The sequence below is a fragment of the Oncorhynchus clarkii genome, chromosome 1 (assembly GCF_045791955.1).
Source record: "Oncorhynchus clarkii lewisi isolate Uvic-CL-2024 chromosome 1, UVic_Ocla_1.0, whole genome shotgun sequence".
In the NCBI taxonomy this organism is placed as follows: domain Eukaryota; kingdom Metazoa; phylum Chordata; class Actinopteri; order Salmoniformes; family Salmonidae; genus Oncorhynchus; species Oncorhynchus clarkii.
The window spans coordinates 91347280-91375260 of record NC_092147.1 but is presented as its reverse complement, the minus strand read 5'-3'; the positions used below and the strand labels follow the sequence as shown (position 1 = coordinate 91375260).

At 42.0% G+C, this 27981-nt stretch overlaps 1 protein-coding gene across 1 annotated transcript; it reads left to right on the top strand.

Moving 5' to 3' along the window:
• On the top strand, positions 1 to 19711 carry LOC139418263 (ciliary-associated calcium-binding coiled-coil protein 1-like). The gene is made up of 8 exons (XM_071167593.1): positions 1 to 75; positions 220 to 314; positions 396 to 565; positions 6737 to 6875; positions 7049 to 7121; positions 11830 to 11937; positions 17287 to 17445; positions 19628 to 19711. The coding sequence occupies exons 1-8, from the start codon at positions 1 to 3 to the stop codon at positions 19709 to 19711; spliced, it is 903 nt and encodes a 300-aa protein (XP_071023694.1).
• The last annotated feature ends 8270 nt before the right edge of the window (positions 19712 to 27981 follow it).

Sequence of the window (27981 nt, the reverse complement as noted above, 5' to 3'; positions counted from 1 at the left end):
ATGTCTGCAAAAGCGAAACAAAGCAACAAGTCAGCGGATAAAAATGCAAACGATAGAAATGACGTTGCGTCCAAAGTAGGAAGATATGTTAAAACCCTATTAATATTGAATATTATTTTAAATATTTACTACATCATTTGTCTGGTTATTATTTGACAAACTGTTATCATAGCTAGAGCTAACCAAACTCAACTTGTGTTCTGAATCCAATTAATACAGGAAAATTATGCTGAAAAAGCCAACCCTCAATGGAAACTTATTTCCCATGAACAAATCAACACGCTGTTGGATTTGACAGTGGAACAAGTGCAATTGTAAGTAACGAGGATATATAGGCCTACTGGCCAGTTTATTTGGAAGTGTTTCATGTATGCCAACCTTTTGTTTTACAACAGCCAGTTTGAAGAAATACTTGGTTTGAAGAACTACCAGACGTGTCTGAAGGAGGCTTCCCTGTTGGACTACTTTGTCTCTGGCTTCTGGTGGACCAGGGAGATGAACTACACCTGTCAACAGATCTCATTCATCATGGCTCTACTGCAATTGTTACTGGACAATATCAGTGGTAAGTCATAGGATTTATAGGTAACAGACAGAATCAAATCAAATTTTATCGGTCACAGATCGAATCCCCGAGCTGACAAGGTACAAATCTGTCGTTCTGCCCCTGAACAAGGCAGTTAACCCACTGTTCCGAGGCCGTCATTGAAAATAAGAATTTGTTCTTAACTGACTTGCCTATTTAAATAAAGGTAAAATAAATCAAATTAGCAGATGTTATTGCGGGTGTAGCGAAACGCTTGTGCTTCTAGCTCCGACAGTGCAGTAATATCTAACACGTAATATCTAACAAATTACACAACATAAACCCAAAACACACAAGTCTAAGTGAAGGACAAGTGATGTCAGAGCGGAACGGACTAAGATAGAATACAGTATGTACATATGAGATGAGAAATGCAAGATATGTAAACATTATTAGAGATGAGAAATGCAAGATATGTAAACATTATTAAGTGAATGAGATAGTATAGAATAAAGTATGAGATTAGTAATTTACTGTGCAACCTATTATTTTTATATTTTATCCCATTTTTCAACCCCAATTTCGTGGTATCCAATTAGCAGTATCTTGTCTCATCGCTACAACTCCCGTACGGGCTCGGGAGAGACGAAAGTTGAAAGTCATGTGTCCTCTGATACACAATCCAAACCAAGCCGCACTGCTTCTTAACACAGCGCGCATCCAACCCGGAAGCCAGCCGCACCAATGTGTCGGAGGAAACACCGTGCACCTGGCAACCACTGCGCCCAGCCCGCCACAGGAGTCGCTGGTGCGCGATGAGACAAGGATATCCCTACCGGCCAAGCCCTCCCTAACCCGGACGATGCTAGGCCAATTGTGCGTCGCCCCACGGCCGTGGCCGGTTACGACAGAGCCTGGGCGCGAACCCAGAGTCTCTGGTGGCACAGCTGGCGCTGCAGTACAGCGCCCTTAACCACTGCGCCACCCGGGAGGCCGCAACCTATAATTTTGATTTGTTACCACGAGTGTGCCCCAACCAGGGATGGAGAAACTTGGGGTGTGGGCCACAAAATTGGGGTGTGGGCCACAAAATCTGAACTCATCATGACCGGCCACAGTGGCTCGCAGGCCTGCATATCCACATCTATACCCACACATGCAGACAGCCTAGTTTAGTTGGGGTCCCACCCCACGAGAATTTAAGTTGCCCCCCTCATGACAGCAGAGCGAAGAAAATAGAGTTAATTTCCTCCAAAACTTCACAATTTGAGATAATGTTGCCGTTTGAAAGCAAGTTTCCTGCAATTCTACTCATTTTGCCATGGAACAGAGTCATGGAGAGAAGACTGAGCAATTTATAACTAATTTCAGGCAATTCTACTCATTTTGCCATGGAACAGAGTCATGGAGAGAAGACTGAGCAATTTATAACTAATTTCAGGCAATTCTACTCATTTTGCCCTTTATTAGGGACTGTGTGTTCACCACCTAATCATCAATACCTTCATTAGGGACTGTGTGTTCACCTAATCATCAATACCTTCATTAGGGACTGTGTGTTCACCACCTAATCATCAATACCTTCATTAGGGACTGTGTGTTCACCGCCTAATCATCAAGACCTTCATTAGGGACTGTGTGTTCACCACCTAATCATCAAGACCTTCATTAGGGACTGTGTGTTCACCACCTAATCATCAAGACCTTCATTAGGGACTGTGTGTTCACCACCTAATCATCAATACCTTCATTAGGGACTGTGTGTTCACCTAATCATCAATACCTTCATTAGGGACTGTGTGTTCACCACCTAATCATCAATACCTTCATTAGGGACTGTGTGTTCACCGCCTAATCATCAAGACCTTCATTAGGGACTGTGTGTTCACCACCTAATCATCAAGACCTTCATTAGGGACTGTGTGTTCACCACCTAATCATCAAGACCTTCATTAGGGACTGTGTGTTCACCACCTAATCATCAAGACCTTCATTAGGGACTGTGTGTTCACCGCCTAATCATCAAGACCTTCATTAGGGACTGTGTGTTCACCACCTAATCATCAAGACCTTCATTAGGGACTGTGTGTTCACCTAATCATCAATACCTTCATTAGGGACTGTGTGTTCACCACCTAATCATCAAGACCTTCATTAGGGACTGTGTGTTCACCTAATCATCAATACCTTCATTAGGGACTGTGTGTTCACCACCTAATCATCAAGACCTTCATTAGGGACTGTGTGTTCACCACCTAATCATCAAGACCTTCATTAGGGACTGTGTGTTCACCTAATCATCAAGACCTTCATTAGGGACTGTGTGTTCACCTAATCATCAAGACCTTCATTAGGGACTGTGTGTTCACCACCTAATCATCAAGACCTTCATTAGGGACTGTGTGTTCACCACCTAATCATCAAGACCTTCATTAGGGACTGTGTGTTCACCACCTAATCATCAAGACCTTCATTAGGGACTGTGTGTTCACCACCTAATCATCAAGACCTTCATTAGGGACTGTGTGTTCACCACCTAATCATCAAGACCTTCATTAGGGACTGTGTGTTCACCACCTAATCATCAAGACCTTCATTAGGGACTGTGTGTTCACCACCTAATCATCAAGACCTTCATTAGGGACTGTGTGTTCACCGCCTAATCATCAAGACCTTCATTAGGGACTGTGTGTTCACCACCTAATCATCAAGACCTTCATTAGGGACTGTGTGTTCACCACCTAATCATCAAGACCTTCATTAGGGACTGTGTGTTCACCACCTAATCATCAAGACCTTCATTAGGGACTGTGTGTTCACCACCTAATCATCAAGACCTTCATTAGGGACTGTGTGTTCACCACCTAATCATCAAGACCTTCATTAGGGACTGTGTGTTCACCGCCTAATCATCAAGACCTTCATTAGGGACTGTGTGTTCACCGCCTAATCATCAAGACCTTCATTAGGGACTGTGTGTTCACCACCTAATCATCAAGACCTTCATTAGGGACTGTGTGTTCACCTAATCATCAATACCTTCATTAGGGACTGTGTGTTCACCGCCTAATCATCAAGACCTTCATTAGGGACTGTGTGTTCACCTAATCATCAATACCTTCATTAGGGACTGTGTGTTCACCTAATCATCAAGACCTTCATTAGGGACTGTGTGTTCACCTAATCATCAATACCTTAATTAGGGACTGTGTGTTCACCACCTAATCATCAAGACCTTCATTAGGGACTGTGTGTTCACCGCCTAATCATCAAGACCTTCATTAGGGACTGTGTTCACCTAATCATCAATACCTTCATTAGGGACTGTGTGTTCACCACCTAATCATCAAGACCTTCATTAGGGACTGTGTGTTCACCGCCTAATCATCAAGACCTTCATTAGGGACTGTGTGTTCACCACCTAATCATCAAGACCTTCATTAGGGACTGTGTGTTCACCACCTAATCATCAAGACCTTCATTAGGGACTGTGTGTTCACCACCTAATCATCAAGACCTTCATTAGGGACTGTGTGTTCACCACCTAATCATCAAGACCTTCATTAGGGACTGTGTGTTCACCACCTAATCATCAAGACCTTCATTAGGGACTGTGTGTTCACCACCTAATCATCAAGACCTTCATTAGGGACTGTGTGTTCACCGCCTAATCATCAAGACCTTCATTAGGGACTGTGTGTTCACCGCCTAATCATCAATACCTTCATTAGGGACTGTGTGTTCACCACCTAATCATCAAGACCTTCATTAGGGACTGTGTGTTCACCACCTAATCATCAAGACCTTCATTAGGGACTGTGTGTTCACCGCCTAATCATCAAGACCTTCATTAGGGACTGTGTGTTCACCGCCTAATCATCAAGACCTTCATTAGGGACTGTGTGTTCACCGCCTAATCATCAAGACCTTCATTAGGGACTGTGTGTTCACCGCCTAATCATCAAGACCTTCATTAGGGACTGTGTGTTCACCACCTAATCATCAAGACCTTCATTAGGGACTGTGTGTTCACCACATAATCATCAAGACCTTCATTAGGGACTGTGTGTTCACCGCCTAATCATCAAGACCTTCATTAGGGACTGTGTGTTCACCGCCTAATCATCAAGACCTTCATTAGGGACTGTGTGTTCACCGCCTAATCATCAAGACCTTCATTAGGGACTGTGTGTTCACCACCTAATCATCAAGACCTTCATTAGGGACTGTGTGTTCACCACCTAATCATCAAGACCTTCATTAGGGACTGTGTGTTCACCACCTAATCATCAAGACCTTCATTAGGGACTGTGTGTTCACCACCTAATCATCAAGACCTTCATTAGGGACTGTGTGTTCACCACCTAATCATCAAGACCTTCATTAGGGACTGTGTGTTCACCGCCTAATCATCAAGACCTTCATTAGGGACTGTGTGTTCACCGCCTAATCATCAAGACCTTTATTAGGAACTGTGTGTTCACCGCCTAATCATCAAGACCTTCATTAGGGACTGTGTGTTCACCGCCTAATCATCAAGACCTTTATTAGGAACTGTGTGTTCACCGCCTAATCATCAAGACCTTCATTAGGGACTGTGTGTTCACCGCCTAATCATCAAGACCTTCATTAGGGACTGTGTGTTCACCACCTAATCATCAAGACCTTCATTAGGGACTGTGTGTTCACCACCTAATCATCAAGACCTTCATTAGGAACTGTGTGTTCACCACCTAATCATCAAGACCTTCATTAGGGACTGTGTGTTCACCACCTAATCATCAAGACCTTCATTAGGGACTGTGTGTTCACCGCCTAATCATCAATACCTTCATTAGGGACTGTGTGTTCACCGCCTAATCATCAAGACCTTCATTAGGGACTGTGTGTTCACCACCTAATCATCAAGACCTTCATTAGGGACTGTGTGTTCACCACCTAATCATCAAGACCTTCATTAGGGACTGTGTGTTCACCACCTAATCATCAAGACCTTCATTAGGGACTGTGTGTTCACCACCTAATCATCAAGACCTTCATTAGGGACTGTGTGTTCACCACCTAATCATCAAGACCTTCATTAGGGACTGTGTGTTCACCACCTAATCATCAATACCTTCATTAGGGACTGTGTGTTCACCACCTAATCATCAAGACCTTCATTAGGGACTGTGTGTTCACCGCCTAATCATCAATACCTTCATTAGGGACTGTGTGTTCACCACCTAATCATCAATACCTTCATTAGGGACTGTGTGTTCACCACCTAATCATCAAGACCTTCATTAGGGACTGTGTGTTCACCGCCTAATCATCAATACCTTCATTAGGGACTGTGTGTTCACCACCTAATCATCAATACCTTCATTAGGGACTGTGTGTTCACCACCTAATCATCAAGACCTTCATTAGGGACTGTGTGTTCACCTAATCATCAATACCTTCATTAGGAACTGTGTGTTCACCACCTAATCATCAAGACCTTCATTAGGAACTGTGTGTTCACCACCTAATCATCAAGACCTTCATTAGGGACTGTGTGTTCACCACCTAATCATCAAGACCTTCATTAGGGACTGTGTTTGTTGTGGAATTCATCAATATAGCCATAAGAATCCAACCAGACGTGTAATACTTCTCTCTCTAGCTGAGTGGTGCTCTGCCAGAATGTGGAAACCACGGAGCCGGCGTGAGATATGGCTCGGACAACGTTCCTCAATACATGAATGGGAGATGGCGCTGTATTCCTAATTATCCCAACTGAAAAATTGAGAAGATTGAAATACTGCTAGTTTTTTTAATGAAACTGCCATTTTGTCAGCATGCTAGGCTAGCTAATGCTAAATATGCCCATTGAATTCCATTAAAATGCAATGCGGTGTGGTGAGTATCTAACGAAAGTGTTGTCGAATCTAATGGGTTGCTTTAGCATTAGCTAGCCTAGCATGCTGACAAATGGCAGTTTCATTAAAAACTAGCAGTATTTCAATCTTTTCGATTTGTCCGTTGGGATAATTAGGAATACAGCGCCATCTCCCATCCTTGGATTAAGGTATGTTTTCCGAGACACATCTCACGCTCTTTCCTGTCCTGATCTTGGCATGGCACCGTTCCTGCCTCAGAGAGAGAAGTAATGAACGTCCAGTCAGATTCTTATGGCTAACGTCAATATGGACTGGCTGTGGCTAATATCTGTCCTCAATGTCCCAGAGAAGCAGATGCCGTTTGTTGATAACCTGAATGAGTTTGCCAAGATGATATCAGGAACGCGCCAGTCTCCTTCTCCAGAGGTTGACTCACTGTTTGATGCTGAGCAGGCCATGTCCATCACTGACTACCTGAAGTGCAGGTAGCAAGACTCTTCTCTGTTAGCTTTTTTTTAGTAAGGCCTACATGATTAATATCACATGAACACTGTCCTTACTTACCTGGTGATAATCCATTCAGAGCAGTGACCCTCATAGGGGATGTTGAAGTTCTGGTCTGTTGGTTACTTATCTTGGTTCACCTGTTTTACTATAGTCTCTTTCAGAACTACCAACTTTATGAGTTTCTCTTCAGCCAACCTAGAGAGGAGCTGCTCCTTGGGAAGAAGGTGAGACTGCCTGCGTCATTGTGTCCGTATGTATGTTGAGGTTTCCTTAAGGAAGCTAGTGAGTAACTTCTACTCCAACCTCGGCCAACAGCTCCGCCCCCCCCCGCAGCTACTCGCTCATCCTCTCCAGGTTCTCCTTTACCCAAATCCAGATAGCAGATGTTCTGAAAGAGCTGCAAAACCTGGACCCGTACAAATCAGCTGGGCTTGACAATCTGGACCCTCTATTTCTGAAACTATCCGCCGCCATTGTCGCAACCCCTATTACCAGCCTGTTCAACCTCTCTTTCATATCGTCTGAGATCCCCAAGGATTGGAAAGTTGCCGCAGTCATCCCCCTCTTCAAAGGGGGAGACACCCTGGGCCCAAACTGTTACAGACCTATATCCATCCTGCCCTGCCTATCTAAGGTCTTCGAAAGCCAAGTCAACAAACAGGTCACTGACCATCTCGAATCCCACCGTACCTTCTCCGCTGTGCAATCTGGTTTCCGAGCCGGTCACGGGTGCACCTCAGCCACGCTCAAGGTACTAAACGATATCATAACCGCCATCGATAAAAGACAGTACTGTGCAGCCGTCTTCATCGACCTTGCCAAGGCTTTCGACTCTGTCAATCACCATATTCTTATCGGCAGACTCAGTAGCCTCGGTTTTTCGGATGACTGCCTTGCCTGGTTCACCAATTACTTTGCAGACAGAGTTCAGTGTGTCAAATCGGAGGGCATGCTGTCCGGTCCTCTGGCAGTCTCTATGGGGGTGCCACAGGGTTCAATTCTCAGGCCGACTCTTTTCTCTGTATATATCAATGATGTTGCTCTTGCTGCGGGCGATTCCCTGATCCACCTCTACGCGGACGACACCATTCTATATACTTCCGGCCCGTCCTTGGACACTGTGCTATCTAACCTCCAAACGAGCTTCAATGCCATACAACACTCCTTCCGTGGCCTCCAACTGCTCTTAAACGCTAGTAAAACCAAATGCATGCTTTTCAACCGTTCGCTGCCTGCACCCGCACGCCTGACCAGCATCACCACCCTGGATGGTTCCTACCTTGAATATGTGGACATCTATAAGTACCTAGGTGTCTGGCTAGACTGCAAACTCTCCTTCCAGACTCATATCTAACATCTCCAATCGAAAATCAAATCAAGAGTCGGCTTTCTATTCCGCAACAAAGCCTCCTTCACTCACGCCGCCAAATTTACCCTAGTAAAACTGACTATCCTACCGATCCTCGACTTCGGCGATGTCATCTACAAAATTGCTTCCAACACTCTACTCAGCAAACTGGATGCAGTCTATCACAGTGCCATCCGTTTTGTCACTAAAGCACCTTATACCACCCACCACTGCGACTTGTATGCTCTAGTCGGCTGGCCCTCGCTACATATTCGTCGCCAGACCCACTGGCTCCAGGTCATCTACAAGTCCATGCTAGGTAAAGCTCCGCCTTATCTCAGTTCACTGGTCACGATGGCAACACCCATCCGTAGCACGCGCTCCAGCAGGTGTATCTCACTGATCATCCCTAAAGCCAACACCTCATTTGGCCGCCTTTCGTTCCAGTTCTCTGCTGCCTGTGACTGGAACGAATTGCAAAAATTGCTGAAGTTGGAGACTTATCTCCCTCACCAACTTCAAACATCTGCTATCTGAGCAGCTAACCGAGCGCTGCAGCTGTACATAGTCTATCGGTAAACAGCCCACCCATTTTTACCTACCTCATCCCATACTGTTTTTATTTATTTACTTTTCTGCTCTTTTTCACACCAATATCTCTACCTGTACATGACCATCTGATCATTTATCACCCCAGTGTTGTTAATCTGCAAAATTGTAATTATTCGCCTACCTCCTCATGCCTTTTGCACACAATGTATATAGACTCCCCTTTTTTTCTACTGTGTTACTGACTTGTTAATTGTTTACTCCATGTGTAACTCTGTGTTGTCTGTTCACACTGCTATGCTTTATCTTGGCCAGGTCGCAGTTGCAAATGAGAACTTGTTCTCTACTAGCCTACCTGGTTAAATAAAGGTGAAAAAAAAAAAAACTTGGAAGGGCAGTGACCATAAAGAGAGTCCTTTCCTGTCATTGTCCCTAACCATTTAGCTGTCATCTCTGTCTAACTAACTCACCATCAGGAGGCCATGTATCTGTCATCTCTGACTAACTCACCATCAGGAGACCATTTATCTGTCATCTCTGACTAACTCACCATCAGGAGAAGTCAAACTAGTGGAACCACTTTACTGTAAATGTACTGGCCCTATACTGCATGTACTGTGCTGAAACAAAAGTCAATCACAACAGTTCACTCTGTTCCTCTCACAACATGTATGGAGCCTATAATAACATCAGATCTCATTATCGCAGCATGTATGGAGCCTATAATAACATCAGATCTCATTATCACAACATGTATGGAGCCTATAATAACATTAGATCTCATTATCACAGCATGTATGGAGCCTATAATAACATTAGATCTCATTATCACAGCATGTATGGAGCCTATAATAACATCAGATCTCATTATCGCAGCATGTATGGAGCCTATAATAACATCAGATATCATTATCTCAACATGTATGGAGCCTATAATAACATTAGATATCATTATCACAGCATGTATGGAGCCTATAATAACATTAGATATCATTATCACAGCATATATGGAGCCTATAATAACATATCTCATTATCACAGCATGTATGGAGCCTATAATAACATTGGATCTCATTATCACAGCATGTATGGAGCCTATAATAACATCGGATCTCATTATCACAACATGTATGGAGCCTATAATAACATTAGATCTCATTATCACAGCATGTATGGAGCCTATAATAACATTATATCTCATTATCACAACATGTATGGAACCTATAATAACATTGGATCTCATTATCACAGCATGTATGGAGCCTATAATAACATCGGATCTCATTATCACAACATGTATGGAGCCTATAATAACATTAGATCTCATTATCACAGCATGTATGGAGCCTATAATAACATTATATCTCATTATCACAACATGTATGGAGCCTATAATAACATTAGATCTCATTATCACCGCATGTATGGAGCCTATAATAACATCTCATTATCACAGCATGTATGGAGCCTATAATAACATTATATCTCATTATCACAGCATGTATGGAGCCTATAATAACATCATATCTCATTATCACAGCATTTATGGAGCCTATAATAACGTTAGATCTCATTATCACAACATGTATGGAGCCTATAATAACATTAGATCTCATTATCACAGCATGTATGGAGCCTATAATAACATATCTCATTATCACAGCATGTATGGAGCCTATAATAACATTAGATCTCATTATCACAGCATGTATGGAGCCTATAATAACATTAGATCTCATTATCACAGCATGTATGGAGCCTATAATAACATCAGATCTCATTATCACAACATGTATGGAGCCTATAATAACATCAGATCTCATTATCACAGCATGTATGGAGCCTATAATAACATCAGATCTCATTATCACAACATGTATGGAGCCTATAATAACATTAGATCTCATTATCACAGCATGTATGGAGCCTATAATAACATTAGATCTCATTATCACAACATGTATGGAGCCTATAATAACATTAGATCTCATTATCACAGCATGTATGGAGCCTATAATAACATGATATCTCATTATCACAGCATGTATGGAGCCTATAATAACATTAGATCTCATTATCACAGCATGTATGGAGCCTATAATAACATTAGATATCATTATCACAGCATATATGGAGCCTATAATAACATATCTCATTATCACAGCATGTATGGAGCCTATAATAACATTGGATCTCATTATCACAGCATGTATGGAGCCTATAATAACATCGGATCTCATTATCACAACATGTATGGAGCCTATAATAACATTAGATCTCATTATCACAGCATGTATGGAGCCTATAATAACATTATATCTCATTATCACAACATGTATGGAGCCTATAATAACATTGGATCTCATTATCACAGCATGTATGGAGCCTATAATAACATCGGATCTCATTATCACAACATGTATGGAGCCTATAATAACATTAGATCTCATTATCACAGCATGTATGGAGCCTATAATAACATTATATCTCATTATCACAACATGTATGGAGCCTATAATAACATTAGATCTCATTATCACCGCATGTATGGAGCCTATAATAACATCTCATTATCACAGCATGTATGGAGCCTATAATAACATTATATCTCATTATCACAGCATGTATGGAGCCTATAATAACATCATATCTCATTATCACAGCATTTATGGAGCCTATAATAACGTTAGATCTCATTATCACAGCATTTATGGAGCCTATAATATCAGAGCCCATTAAATTGATTTGTTCAACCAGAGCTCTTTTCTAGGAGCTGCAACATTCCAGGATGTGACATAATAAACTACTCATCATTTCCAGATCGAGCTGTAGTATAGTGATTCATCCCTGACAGTTTGGAGCTATTATGAATGAGTCTGTTTGATTTCCCATTGATACCTTAACAAGGTCTGTTACCAGTTAATATGATCCTTTTCTTAATATATTCACAAATGTGAAGGCAAACATCCAACATATTCTACTGTAAGATCATGGGTGAGACTACAACCTCTGTTTCCTGACTTACTGTATTCCAGAGGACCATAGAGGTGATCAGCTCAGCAGACTTTGTAGCCCCGCTGGAGGAAGGCCTGAATACTGATGACTACCTCCATTACATGACTCCTGTTGAACAGCAGGAAGAGGTACTGTACTGTAGGACTACTGATGACTACCTCATTACATGACTCCTGTTGAACAGCAGGAAGAGGTACTGTACTGTAGGACTACTGATGACTACCTCATTACATGACTCCTGTTGAACAGCAGGAAGAGGTACTGTACTGTAGGACTACTGATGACTACCTCCATTACATGACTCCTGTTGAACAGCAGGAAGAGGTACTGTACTGTAGGACTACTGATGACTACCTCCATTACATGACTCCTGTTGAACAGCAGGAAGAGGTACTGTACTGTAGGACTACTGATGACTACCTCCATTACATGACTCCTGTTGAACAGCAGGAAGAGGTACTGTACTGTAGGACTACTGATGACTACCTCATTACATGACTCCTGTTGAACAGCAGGAAGAGGTACTGTACTGTAGGACTACTGATGACTACCTCCATTACATGACTCCTGTTGAACAGCAGGAAGAGGTACTGTACTGTAGGACTACTGATGACTACCTCCATTACATGACTCCTGTTGAACAGCATGAAGAGGTACTGTACTGTAGGACTACTGATGACTACCTCCATTACATGACTCCTGTTGAACAGCAGGAAGAGGTACTGTACTGTAGGACTACTGATGACTACCTCCATTACATGACTCCTGTTGAACAGCAGGAAGAGGTACTGTACTGTAGGACTACTGATGACTACCTCATTACATGACTCCTGTTGAACAGCAGGAAGAGGTACTGTACTGTAGGACTACTGATGACTACCTCATTACTCCTGTTGAACAGCAGGAAGAGGTACTGTACTGTAGGACTACTGATGACTACCTCCATTACATGACTCCTGTTGAACAGCAGGAAGAGGTACTGTACTGTAGGACTACTGATGACTACCTCATTACATGACTCCTGTTGAACAGCAGGAAGAGGTACTGTACTGTAGGACTACTGATGACTACCTCATTACTCCTGTTGAACAGCAGGAAGAGGTACTGTACTGTAGGACTACTGATGACTACCTCATTACATGACTCCTGTTGAACAGCAGGAAGAGGTACTGTACTGTAGGACTACTGATGACTACCTCCATTACATGACTCCTGTTGAACAGCAGGAAGAGGTACTGTACTGTAGGACTACTGATGACTACCTCCATTACATGACTCCTGTTGAACAGCAGGAAGAGGTACTGTACTGTAGGACTACTGATGACTACCTCCATTACATGACTCCTGTTGAACAGCAGGAAGAGGTACTGTACTGTAGGACTACTGATGACTACCTCATTACATGACTCCTGTTGAACAGCAGGAAGAGGTACTGTACTGTAGGACTACTGATGACTACCTCATTACATGACTCCTGTTGAACAGCAGGAAGAGGTACTGTACTGTAGGACTACTGATGACTACCTCCATTACATGACTCCTGTTGAACAGCAGGAAGAGGTACTGTACTGTAGGACTACTGATGACTACCTCATTACTCCTGTTGAACAGCAGGAAGAGGTACTGTACTGTAGGACTACTGATGACTACCTCATTACATGACTCCTGTTGAACAGCAGGAAGAGGTACTGTACTGTAGGACTACTGATGACTACCTCATTACATGACTCCTGTTGAACAGCACGAAGAGGTACTGTACTGTAGGACTACTGATGACAACCTCATTACTCCTGTTGAACAGCAGGAAGAGGTACTGTACTGTAGGACTACTGATGACTACCTCATTACATGACTCCTGTTGAACAGCAGGAAGAGGTACTGTACTGTAGGACTACTGATGACTACCTCATTACATGACTCCTGTTGAACAGCAGGAAGAGGTACTGTACTGTAGGACTACTGATGACTACCTCATTACATGACTCCTGTTGAACAGCAGGAAGAGGTACTGTACTGTAGGACTACTGATGACTACCTCCATTACATGACTCCTGTTGAACAGCAGGAAGAGGTACTGTACTGTAGGACTACTGATGACTACCTCATTACATGACTCCTGTTGAACAGCACGAAGAGGTACTGTACTGTAGGACTACTGATGACAACCTCATTACTCCTGTTGAACAGCAGGAAGAGGTACTGTACTGTAGGACTACTGATGACTACCTCATTACATGACTCCTGTTGAACAGCAGGAAGAGGTACTGTACTGTAGGACTACTGATGACTACCTCATTACTCCTGTTGAACAGCAGGAAGAGGTACTGTACTGTAGGACTACTGATGACTACCTCATTACATGACTCCTGTTGAACAGCAGGAAGAGGTACTGTACTGTAGGACTACTGATGACAACCTCATTACTCCTGTTGAACAGCAGGAAGAGGTACTGTAGGACTACTGATGACTACCTCCATTACATGACTCCTGTTGAACAGCAGGAAGAGGTACTGTACTGTACTGTAGGACTACTGATGACTACCTCATTACATGACTCCTGTTGAACAGCATGAAGAGGTACTGTACTGTAGGACTACTGATGACTACCTCATTACATGACTCCTGTTGAACAGCAGGAAGAGGTACTGTACTGTACTGTAGGACTACTGATGACTACCTCATTACATAACTCCTGTTGAACAGCATGAAGAGGTACTGTACTGTAGGACTACTGATGACTACCTCATTACATGACTCCTGTTGAACAGCATGAAGAGGTACTGCACTTTACTGTAGGACTACTGATGACTACCTCATTACATGACTCCTGTTGAACAGCAGGAAGAGGTACTGTACTGTAGGACTACTGATGACTACCTCCATTACATGACTCCTGTTGAACAGCAGGAAGAGGTACTGTACTGGACTGTAGGACTACTGATGACTACCTCCATTACATGACTCCTGTTGAACAGCAGGAAGAGGTACTGTACTGTAGGACTACTGATGACTACCTCATTACATGACTCCTGTTGAACAGCATGAAGAGGTACTGTACTGTAGGACTACTGATGACAACCTCATTACTCCTGTTGAACAGCAGGAAGAGGTACTGTACTGTAGGACTACTGATGACTACCTCCATTACATGACTCCTGTTGAACAGCAGGAAGAGGTACTGTAGGACTACTGATGACTACCTCCATTACATGACTCCTGTTGAACAGCAGGAAGAGGTACTGTACTGTAGGACTACTGATGACAACCTCATTACATGACTCCTGTTGAACAGCAGGAAGAGGTACTATAGGACTACTGATGACTACCTCCATTACATGACTCCTGTTGAACAGCACGAAGAGGTACTGTACTGTAGGACTACTGATGACAACCTCATTACTCCTGTTGAACAGCAGGAAGAGGTACTGTAGGTCTACTGATGACTACCTCCATTACATGACTCCTGTTGAACAGCACGAAGAGGTACTGTACTGTAGGACTACTGATGACAACCTCATTACTCCTGTTGAACAGCAGGAAGAGGTACTGTACTGTAGGACTACTGATGACTACCTCATTACATGACTCCTGTTGAACAGCACGAAGAGGTACTGTACTGTAGGACTACTGATGACAACCTCATTACTCCTGTTGAACAACAGGAAGAGGTACTGTACTATAGGACTACTGATTGACTACCTCATTACATGACTCCTGTTGAACAGCATGAAGAGGTACTGTACTGTAGAAATACTGATGACTACCTCATTACATGACTCCTGTTGAACAGCATGAAAAGGTACTGTACTGTAGGACTACTGATGACTACCTCATTACATGACTCCTGTTGGACAGCTTGAAGAGGTACTGTACTGTAGAAATACTGATGACTACCTCATTACGTGACTGCTGTTGAACAGCAGGAAGAGGAACTGTACTGTAGGACTACTGATGACTACCTCATTATACGACTCCTGTTGATCAGCAGGAAGAAGTACTGTACTGTAGGACTACTGATGACTACCTCCATTACATGACTCCTGTTGAACAGCAGGAAGAGGTACTGTACTGTAGGACTACTGATGACTACCTCATTACATGACTCCTGTTGAACAGCAGGAAGAGGAACTGTACTGTAGGACTACTGATGACTACCTCATTATATGACTCCTGTTGATCAGCAGGAAGAAGTACTGTACTGTAGGACTACTGATGACTACCTCCATTATATGACTCCTGTTGATCAGCAGGAAGAAGTACTGTACTGTAGGACTACTGATGACTACCTCCATTACATGACTCCTGTTGAACAGCAGGAAGAGGTACTGTACTGTAGGACTACTGATGACTACCTCCATTACATGACTCCTGTTGAACAGCAGGAAGAGGTACTGTACTGTAGGACTACTGATGACTACCTCATTACATGACTCCTGTTGAACAGCATGAAGAGGTACTGTACTGTAGGACTACTGATGACAACCTCATTACTCCTGTTGAACAGCAGGAAGAGGTACTGTACTGTAGGACTACTGATGACTACCTCCATTACATGACTCCTGTTGAACAGCAGGAAGAGGTACTGTACTGTAGGACTACTGATGACTACCTCATTACATGACTCCTGTTGAACAGCAGGAAGAGGTACTGTACTGTAGGACTACTGATGACTACCTCATTACATGACTCCTGTTGAACAGCAGGAAGAGGTACTGTAATTGACTCTACCATGGGCTCTGCTTAGGTTACTTCTCACAGCTGATGTTTTTATATTTTCGTGTACTATCTGGATTTAAAAGACAAGTAGATTAATAAATAATACAGATTGTATTATTGTGTATTATTTCTGATTTAGTGTCACTCCTATTCCAAAACTCCTATTCCAAGTCAGTGATCCTGCTATTTCCCATAAGACCACAGGTGGGTGCTGTCACACTGTTGAAGACCTCTTCACTGAGAACTGAAGCTTGACTTTATGACTGATCAATGTGTTACCACTACTACTAGTACATACCATAACGGTTGATTTGAACATGTAGCAACAGAATGTAAGGGTAGGAGATTGTAGTTAAATACCATAACGGTTGATTTGAACATGTAGCAACAGAATGTCTGATACTGACCCAGGGACAGAGGACCAGCTTGTCTGATAGGTGGTGTTCTGTTGACCCAGAGGACCAGCCTGTCTGATAGGTGGTGTTCTGTTGACCCAGAGGACCAGCCTGTCTGATAGGTGGTGTTCTGTTGACCCAGAGGACCAGCCTGTCTGATAGGTGGTGTTCTGTTGACCCAGGGACAGAGGACCAGCCTGTCTGATAGGTGGTGTTCTGTTGACCCAGGGAAAGAGGACCAGCCTGTCTGATAGGTGGTGTTCTGTTGACCCAGGGACAGAGGACCTTCCTGTCTGATAGGTGGTGTTCTGTTGACCCAGGGACAGAGGACCTTCCTGTCTGATAGGTGGTGTTCTGTTGACCCAGGGACAGAGGACCAGCCAGGAGGAGGATGGAGAGGTACCAGGTGAAACAGCTCTGGAGCAGGAGAAGGAGGACAAGGCTACAGGGTTGGAAGGATACAACGTTCAGGATGTCAAAGACGTGCTGGGAGACCTGACCAAAGAGATGCTGGGAACCCTACAGGTAGGATTTCATGATGAATCTGAATCCTTTAAAGCTGTTGTTGTCTAGTTTTTATTGAAATAAACAACCTTCATGTATTCTGGTGTTTCGTACAGTTGAATTTGATCATTGTTCCCGACCGACCCACCCACCCACTGGCATACTGGCTGACTGTCTATGTTGTATACTGACTGACATACTGACTGACTGTCTATGTTGTATACTGACTGGCATACTGGCTGACTGTCTATGTTGTATACTGACTGACATACTGACTGACATACTGACTGACATACTGACTGACATACTGACTGACATACTGACTGACTGTCTATGTTGTATACTGACTGACATACTGACATACTGACTGACATACTGACTGACATACTGACTGACTGTCTATGTTGTATACTGACTGACATACTGACATACTGACTGACATACTGACTGTCTATGTTGTATACTGACTGACATACTGACTGACATACTGACTGACTGACATACCGACTGACTGTCTATATTGTATACTGACTGACATACTGACTGACATACTGACTGACATACTGACTGACTGTCTATGTTGTATACTGACTGACATACTGACTGACATACTGACTGACATACTGACTGACATACTGACTGACATACTGACTGACTGTCTATGTTGTATACTGACTGACATACTGACTGACATACTGACTGACTGTCTATGTTGTATACTGACTGACATACTGACTGACATACTGACTGACATACTGACTGACTGACATACTGACTGACTGACTATGTTGTATACTGACTGACATACTGACTGACATACTGACTGACATACTGACATACTTACTGACTGACATACTGACTGACTGTCTATGTTGTATACTGACTGACTAACATACTGGCTGACTGTCTATGTTGTATACTGACTGACATACTGACTGACATACTGACTGACATACTGACTGACATACTGACATACTGACTGACTGACATACTGACTGACTGTCTATGTTGTATACTGACTGACTAACATACTGGCTGACTGTCTATGTTGTATACTGACTGACATACTGACTGACACACTGACTGACATACTGACTGACTGACTGACACACTGACTGACTGACTGACTGACTGTCTATGTTGTATACTGACTGACATACTGACTGACTGTCTATGTTGTATACTGACTGACATACTGACTGACATACTGACATACTGACTGACATACTGACTGACTGTCTATGTTGTATACTGACTGACATACTGACTGACATACTGACTGACTGACTGACTGACATACTGACTGACTGACTGACATACTGACTGACATACTGACTGACTGTCTATGTTGTATACTGACTGACATACTGACTGACATACTGACTGACTGACTGACATACTGACTGACTGTCTATGTTGTATACTGACTGACATACTGACTGACATACTGACTGACTGTCTATGTTGTATACTGACTGACATACTGACTGACTGACATACTGACTGACTGACATACTGACTGACTGACATACTGACTGACTGTCTGTGTTGTATACTGACTGACATACTGACTGACACACTGACATACTGACTGACTGTCTATGTTGTATACTGACTGACTGACTGACTATGTTGTATACTGACTGACTGACTGACACACTGGCATACTGACTGACTGTCTATGTTGTATACTGACACACTGACTGACTATGTTGTATACTGACTGACTGACCGACCGACCGACACGCTGACCGCCACGCTGACCGGCACGCTCAGGGATACATGGAGCCAGGGGAATACACGGAGCCAGGGGGAATACACGGAGCCAGGGGGAATACACGGAGCCAGGGGGAATACACGGAGCCAGGGGGAATACACGGAGCCAGGGGGAATACACGGAGCCAGGGGGAATACACGGAGCCAGGGGGAATACACGGAGCCAGGGGGAATACACGGAGCCAGGCGGAATACACGGAGCCAGGCGGAATACACGGAGCCAGGCGGAATACACGGAGCCAGGGGGAATACACGGAGCCAGGCGGAATACACGGAGCCAGGGGGAATACACGGAGCCAGGGGGAATACACGGAGCCAGGGATATACAATGGTCTTTTGGATGACAACATTGAAACACTCTTCATGTGGTAAATAATGAGTAATTATTCAAACTATTATCAATGGCTTTCCTCTTGTGTTGTTACAGGCTGAATTCACAGAGAAGCTGAGAGTCCAGGAGGAGAGTTTCAGTACCAGACTAGAACCACTGAAACATTCTGCCTGCAAATAGCTACAATACACCTCATAGTATAACATATCCACTATGAACACAATACACCACACAGTCTATAATATATCCACAATACACCACACAGTCTCTAATATATCCACAATACACCACACAGTCTATAATATATCCACAATACACCACACAGTCTATAATATATCCACAATACACCACACAGTCTATAATATATCCACAATACACCACACAGTCTCTAACATATCCACAATACACCACACAGTCTCTAACATATCCACAATACACCACACAGTCTATAATATATCCACAATACACCACACAGTCTATAATATATCCACAATACACCACACAGTCTATAATATATCCACAATACACCACACAGTCTATAATATATCCACAATACACCACACAGTCTATAATATATCCACAATACACCACACAGTCTCTAACATATCCACAATACACCACACAGTCTCTAATATATCCACAATACACCACACAGTCTATAATATATCCACAATACACCACACAGTCTCTAACATATCCACAATACACCACACAGTCTATAATATATCCACTATGAACACAATACACCACACAGTCTCTAACATATCCACAATACACCACACAGTCTATAATATATCCACTATGAACACAATACACCACACAGTCTCTAACATATCCACAATACACCACACAGTCTATAATATATCCACAATACACCACACAGTCTCTAACATATCCACAATACACCACACAGTCTCTAATATATCCACAATACACCACACAGTCTATAATATATCCACAATACACCACACAGTCTCTAATATATCCACAATACACCACACAGTCTCTAACATATCCACAATACACCACACAGTCTATAATATATCCACAATACACCACACAGTCTATAATATATCCACAATACACCACACAGTCTCTAACATATCCACAATACACCACACAGTCTCTAATATATCCACAATACACCACACAGTCTATAATATATCCACAATACACCACACAGTCTCTAACATATCCACAATACACCACACAGTCTCTAACATATCCACAATACACCACACAGTCTCTAACATATCCACAATACACCACACAGTCTCTAATATATCCACTATGAACACAACACACCACACAGTCTATAATATATCCACAATACACCACACAGTCTATAATATATCCACAATACACCACACAGTCTATAATATATCCACAATACACCACACAGTCTCTAACATATCCACAATACACCACACAGTCTATAATATATCCACAATACACCACACAGTCTCTAACATATCAACAATACACCACACAGTCTATAATATATCCACAATACACCACACAGTCTCTAGCATATCCACAATACACCACACAGTCTCTAACATATCCACAATACACCACACAGTCTCTAACATATCCACAATACACCACACAGTCTCTAACATATCCACAATACACCACACAGTCTATAATATATCCACAATACACCACACAGTCTATAACATATCCACAATACACCACACAGTCTCTAACATATCCACAATACACCACACAGTCTCTAACATATCCACAATACACCACACAGTCTATAATATATCCACAATACACCACACAGTCTATAATATATCCACAATACACCACACAGTCTCTAACATATCCACAATACACCACACAGTCTCTAACATATCCACAATACACCACACAGTCTCTAACATATCCACAATACACCACACAGTCTCTAACATATCCACAATACACCACACAGTCTATAATATATCCACAATACACCACACAGTCTATAATATATCCACAATACACCACACAGTCTCTAACATATCCACAATACACCACACAGTCTCTAATATATCCACAATACACCACACAGTCTATAATATATCCACAATACACCACACAGTCTATAATATATCCACAATACACCACACAGTCTCTAACATATCCACAATACACCACACAGTCTATAATATATCCACAATACACCACACAGTCTCTAACATATCCACAATACACCACACAGTCTATAATATATCCACAATACACCACACAGTCTCTAACATATCCACAATACACCACACAGTCTATAATATATCCACAATACACCACACAGTCTCTAACATATCCACAATACACCACACAGTCTCTAACATATCCACAATACACCACACAGTCTCTAACATATCCACAATACACCACACAGTCTCTAATATATCCACTATGAACACAATACACCACACAGTCTATAATATATCCACAATACACCACACAGTCTCTAACATATCCACAATACACCACACCGTCTATAATATATCCACAATACACCACACAGTCTCTAACATATCCACAATACACCACACAGTCTATAATATATCCACTATGAACACAATACACCACACAGTCTCTAACATATCCACAATACACCACACAGTCTATAATATATCCACTATGAACACAATACACCACACAGTCTCTAACATATCCACAATACACCACACAGTCTATAATATATCCACAATACACCACACAGTCTCTAATATATCCACAATACACCACACAGTCTCTAACATATCCACAATACACCACACAGTCTATAATATATCCACTATGAACACAATACACCACACAGTCTCTAACATATCCACAATACACCACACAGTCTCTAATATATCCACAATACACCACACAGTCTCTAACATATCCACAATACACCACACAGTCTCTAACATATCCACAATACACCACACAGTCTATAATATATCCACTATGAACACAATACACCACACAGTCTATAATATATCCACAATACACCACACAGTCTCTAATATATCCACAATACACCACACAGTGTCTAACATATCCACAATACACCACACAGTCTCTAACATATCCACAATACACCACACAGTCTATAATATATCCACAATACACCACACAGTCTCTAGCATATCCACAATACACCACACAGTCTATAATATATCCACTATGAACACAATACACCACACAGTCTATAATATATCCACAATACACCACACAGTCTCTAATATATCCACAATACACCACACAGTGTCTAACATATCCACAATACACCACACAGTCTCTAGCATATCCACAATACACCACACAGTCTATAATATATCCACAATACACCACACAGTCTCTAACATATCCACAATACACCACACAGTCTATAATATATCCACAATACACCACACAGTCTATAATATATCCACTATGAACACAATACACCAACCACCCGAGCCACTGCCTGTTCACCCCGCTACCATCCAGAAGGCGAGGTCAGTACAGGTGCATCAAAGCTGGGACCAAGAGACTGAAAAACACCTTCTATTTCAAGGCAATCAGACTTAAATAACCATCACTAGCCAGCTACCACCCAGTTACTCATCCCTGCACCTTAGAGGCTGCTGCCCTATATACAGAGACATGGATTCACGGGTCACTTTAATAATCGAACACTAGTCTGTTTAATAATGTTTACATACTTCTTTACTCATTTCATAAGTATATAGGACCTATGTTCGACTGTATTTTAGTCAATGCCGCTCTGACATTGCTTGTCCTAGTATTTATATATTTCTTAATTCCATTATTTTACTTTTAGATGTGTGTGTATGGTTGTGAATTGTTAGATATTACTGCACTGTTGGAGCTAGGAACACAAGCATTTAGTTAGATATTACTGCACTGTTGGAGCTAGAAACACAAGCATTTAGTTAGATATTACTGCACTGTTGGAGCTAGGAACACAAGCATTTAGTTAGATATTACTGTTGGAGCTAGGAACACAAGCATTTAGTTAGATATTACTGCACTGTTGGAGCTAGGAACACACGCATTTAGTTAGATACAACTGCACTGTTGGAGCTAGGAACACAAGCATTTAGTTAGATAATTACTGCACTGTTGGAGCTAGGAACATAAGCATTTAGTTAGACATTACTGCACTGTTGGAGCTAGGAACACAAGCATTTAGTTAGATATTACTGCACTGTTGGAGCTAGGAACACACGCATTTAGTTAGATACAACTGCACTGTTGGAGCTAGGAACACAAGCATTTAGTTAGATATTACTGTTGGAGCTAGGAACACAAGCATTTAGTCAGATATTACTGCACTGTTGGAGCTACAAACACAAGCATTTAGTTAGATATTACTGCACTGTTGGAGCTAGGAACACAAGCATTTAGTTAGATATTACTGCACTGTTGGAGCTAGGAACACAAGCATTTAGTTAGATACAACTGCACTGTTGGAGCTAGGAACACAAGCATTTAGTTAGATAATTACTGCACTGTTGGAGCTAGGAACACAAGCATTTAGTCAGATATTACTGCACTGTTGGAGCTACAAACACAAGCATTTAGTTAGATATTACTGCACTGTTGGAGCTAGGAACACAAGCATTTAGTTAGATACTACTGCACTGTTGGAGCTAGGAACACAAGCATTTAGTTAGATATTACTGCACTGTTGGAGCTAGGAACACAAGCATTTAGTTAGATAATACTGCACTGTTGGAACTAGGAACACAAGCATTTAGTTAGATATTACTGCACTGTTGGAGGTAGGAACACAAGCATTTAGTTAGATACTACTGCACTGTTGGAGCTAGGAACACAAGCATTTAGTTAGATATTACTGCATACTCGCAATAACATCTGCTAAATATGTGACCGATAACATTGTATTTGGTTTGATTTGAACCAACTCACAGCCTGAGTAGCTGAGTGGCCATATACAGACTATCTATTATTTAAGCTGAATAGTACCTTGCCGCTGCATTTGAATCAATCGACCTGAAACAGAACTACTCACTGCTGCAGATGAAAAAGAACGCTGATGAAATGGTTTTATTAACGTATTTACCTATCTGGTGTTATTTCTGTCTTCTTTAGTGTTGTCCCAGCAGATTAGTAGTGCAGTAGTGCACTATATGAAATAGGGTGCAGTTTGGGAGACATTATCTGGTGTTATATCATTATCTTGGTTCTCAGGTGATTTTTCTTTTACAAATATTTAATGTTCACATCTGTTTTAATCTCCCAAAATGTTATTTTGCTTCCAACTCATTATACAGAGTCGTGTCATTTCCTCCTCCATCATGGATTGTGTCTGAATGTAAATACCAAAACCATTATTAGCATGTTTTAATTTTTAATTTTTTTTATTTCACCTGTATTTAACCAGGTAGGCTAGTTGAGAACAAGTTCTCATTTACAACTGCGACCTGGACAAGATAAAGCATAGCAGTGTGAACAGACAACAACACAGAGTTACACAGTAGGGGGGGGGGGAGTCTATATACATTGTGTGCAAAAGGCATGAGAAGGTAGGCGAATAATTACAATTTAGCAGATTAACACTGGAGTGATAAATGATCAGATGGTCATGTGCAGGTAGAGATATTGGTGTGCAAAAGAGCAGAAAAATAAATAAATAAAAACAGTATGGGGATGAGGTAGGTGAAAATGGGTGGGCTATTTACCAATGGACTATGTACAGCTGCAGCGATCGGTTAGCTGCTCAGATAGCAGATGTTTGAAGTTGGTGAGGGAGATAAAAGTCTCCAACTTCAGCGATTTTTGAAATTCGTTCCAGTCACAGGCAGCAGAGAACTGGAAGGAAAGGCTAATTAATCCTATAAAAATAGTAGATTTACTCAACAAGAAGGTCTGATTTCATTACTACTGAAACAGGACCCAGGTGGTATAAAGATCCATTTAAACAACTGGAGGCCTCTTACACTTCAATGTTGTGTTTGAAAATCCTGGTGAAATGCATAACACAGAGAATAAAAAGGTTTTACCAGGTATTGTTCATCCTGATCAGACAGATTTTACCAGGTATTGTTCATCCTGATCAGACAGGTTTTACCTGGTATTATTCATCCTGATCAGAATGGTTTTTACCGGGTATTGTTCATCCTGATCAGACAGGTTTTTACCGGGTATTGTTCATCCTGATCAGACTGGTTTTTACCGGGTATTGTTCATCCTGATCAGACAGGTTTTTACCGGGTATTGTTCATCCTGATCAGACTGGTTTTTACCGGGTATTGTTCATCCTGATCAGACTGGTTTTTACCGGGTATTGTTCATCCTGATCAGACTGGTTTTTACCGGGTATTGTTCATCCTGATCAGACAGGTTTTTACCAGGTATTGTTCATCCTGATCAGACTGGTTTTTACCGGGTATTGTTCATCCTGATCAGACTGGTTTTTACCGGGTATTGTTCATCCTGATCAGACAGGTTTTTACCGGGTATTGTTCATCCTGATCAGACAGGTTTTTACCAGGTATTGTTCATCCTGATCAGACAGGTTTTTACCAGGTATTGTTCATCCTGATGAGACTGGTTTTTACCGGGTATTGTTCATCCTGATCAGACAGGTTTTTACCGGGTATTGTTCATCCTGATCAGACAGGTTTTTACCAGGTATTGTTCATCCTGATCAGACAGGTTTTTACCAGGTATTGTTCATCCTGATCAGACTGGTTTTTACCGGGTATTGTTCATCCTGATCAGACAGGTTTTTACCGGGTATTGTTCATCCTGATCAGACAGGTTTTTACCAGGTATTGTTCATCCTGATCAGACAGGTCTTTGACATGGACGATACATTGGAGATAATATACGACAACTACTGGAACCAACTGAACATTACGAAACATCTAAGATACCAGGCCTGGTCTGCATAGCAGATTTTTAAAAGGTGTTTGATAAAGTACAACAAAAATGTATATACATAACATTCAGAAAGTATTCATACCACTTGACTTTTCCCACATTTTGTTATGTTAAAGCTTTATTCTAAAATGTATTAAATCGTTTTTCCCCCTCATCAATCTACAAACAATACCCCATAATACCAAAGCATAAACAGCTTTTTAAAACATTTTGCAAATGTATAAAAAATACAAAACTGAAATATCACATTTACATCAGTATTCAGACCCTTTACTCAGTACTTTGTTAAAATACCTTTTTCAGTAATTACTGCCTCGATTCTTGGGTATGTCGCTAAAACACCTGTATTTAGGGATTTCTCCCGTTCTTCTCTTGGATGGGTTGGATGGGGAGCGTCGCTGCACAGCTATTTTCAGGTCTCTTCAGAGATGTTTGATCGTCTGGGCTCCAGCTGGGCCACTTAAGGACGTTCAGCCACTCTTGTGTTGTCTCGGCTGTGTGCTTAGGGTCGTTGTCCTGTTAGAAGTTCAACCTTCTCCCCAGTCTGAGGTCCTGAGTTCTTTGGAGCAAATTTTCATCAAGGATCTCTCTGTACTTTGCTTCGTTCATCTTTCCCTCGAGCCTGACTAGTCTCCCAGTCCCTGCCGCTGAAAAACATCTGCACAGCATGATGCTGCCACCACCATGCTTCACCGTAGGGATGGTGCCAGGTTTCCTCCAGATGTGACACTTGGCATTCAGGCCAAAGAGTTCAATATGGGTTTCATCAGACCAGAGAATCTTGTTTCTCATGGTCTGAGAGTCCTATAGGCAAACTGTTATGAGGCTTCCGTCTGGCCACTCCACCATAAAGGCCTGATTGGTGGAGTGGTGCAGAGATGGTTGTCCTTCTGGAAGGTTCTCCCATCTCCCCAGAGGAACTCTGGAGCTCTGTCAGAGTGACCATCGGGTTCTTGGTCACCTCTTTGACCAAGGCCCTTCTCCCCCGATTGCTTAGTTTGGCCGGGCGGCCAGCTCTAGGAAGAGTCTTGGTGGTTCCAAACTTCTTCCATTTAAGAATGATGGAGGCCAATGTGTTCTTGGGAACCTTCAATGCTGCAGACATGTTTTGGTACCCTTCCTCAGATCTATGCCTCAACACAATCCTGTCTCTGAGCTCTACTGACAATTCCTTCGATCTCATGGCTTGGTTTTTGCTCTGACATGTACTGTCAACTGTGGAACCTTTATATAGACAGGTGTGTGCCTTTCCAAATCATGTCCAATCAATTGAATTTACCAGAGGTGCACTCCAATCAAGTTGTAGAAACATCTCAAGGATGATCAATGGAAACAGGATGCACCTGAGCTCAATTCCGAGTCCCATAGCAAACAGTCTGAATACAGTACTTATGTAAATAAGGTATTTCTGTTTTTGTTTTTTTTAATTTGCAAACATTTCTAAAAATCTGTTTTAACTTTGTCATGATGGGGTTTTGTGTGTAGATTGATGAGGAGTTTTTAAATATATATAGTCAAGCTTAGAATAGGGCTGTGACATTACAAAA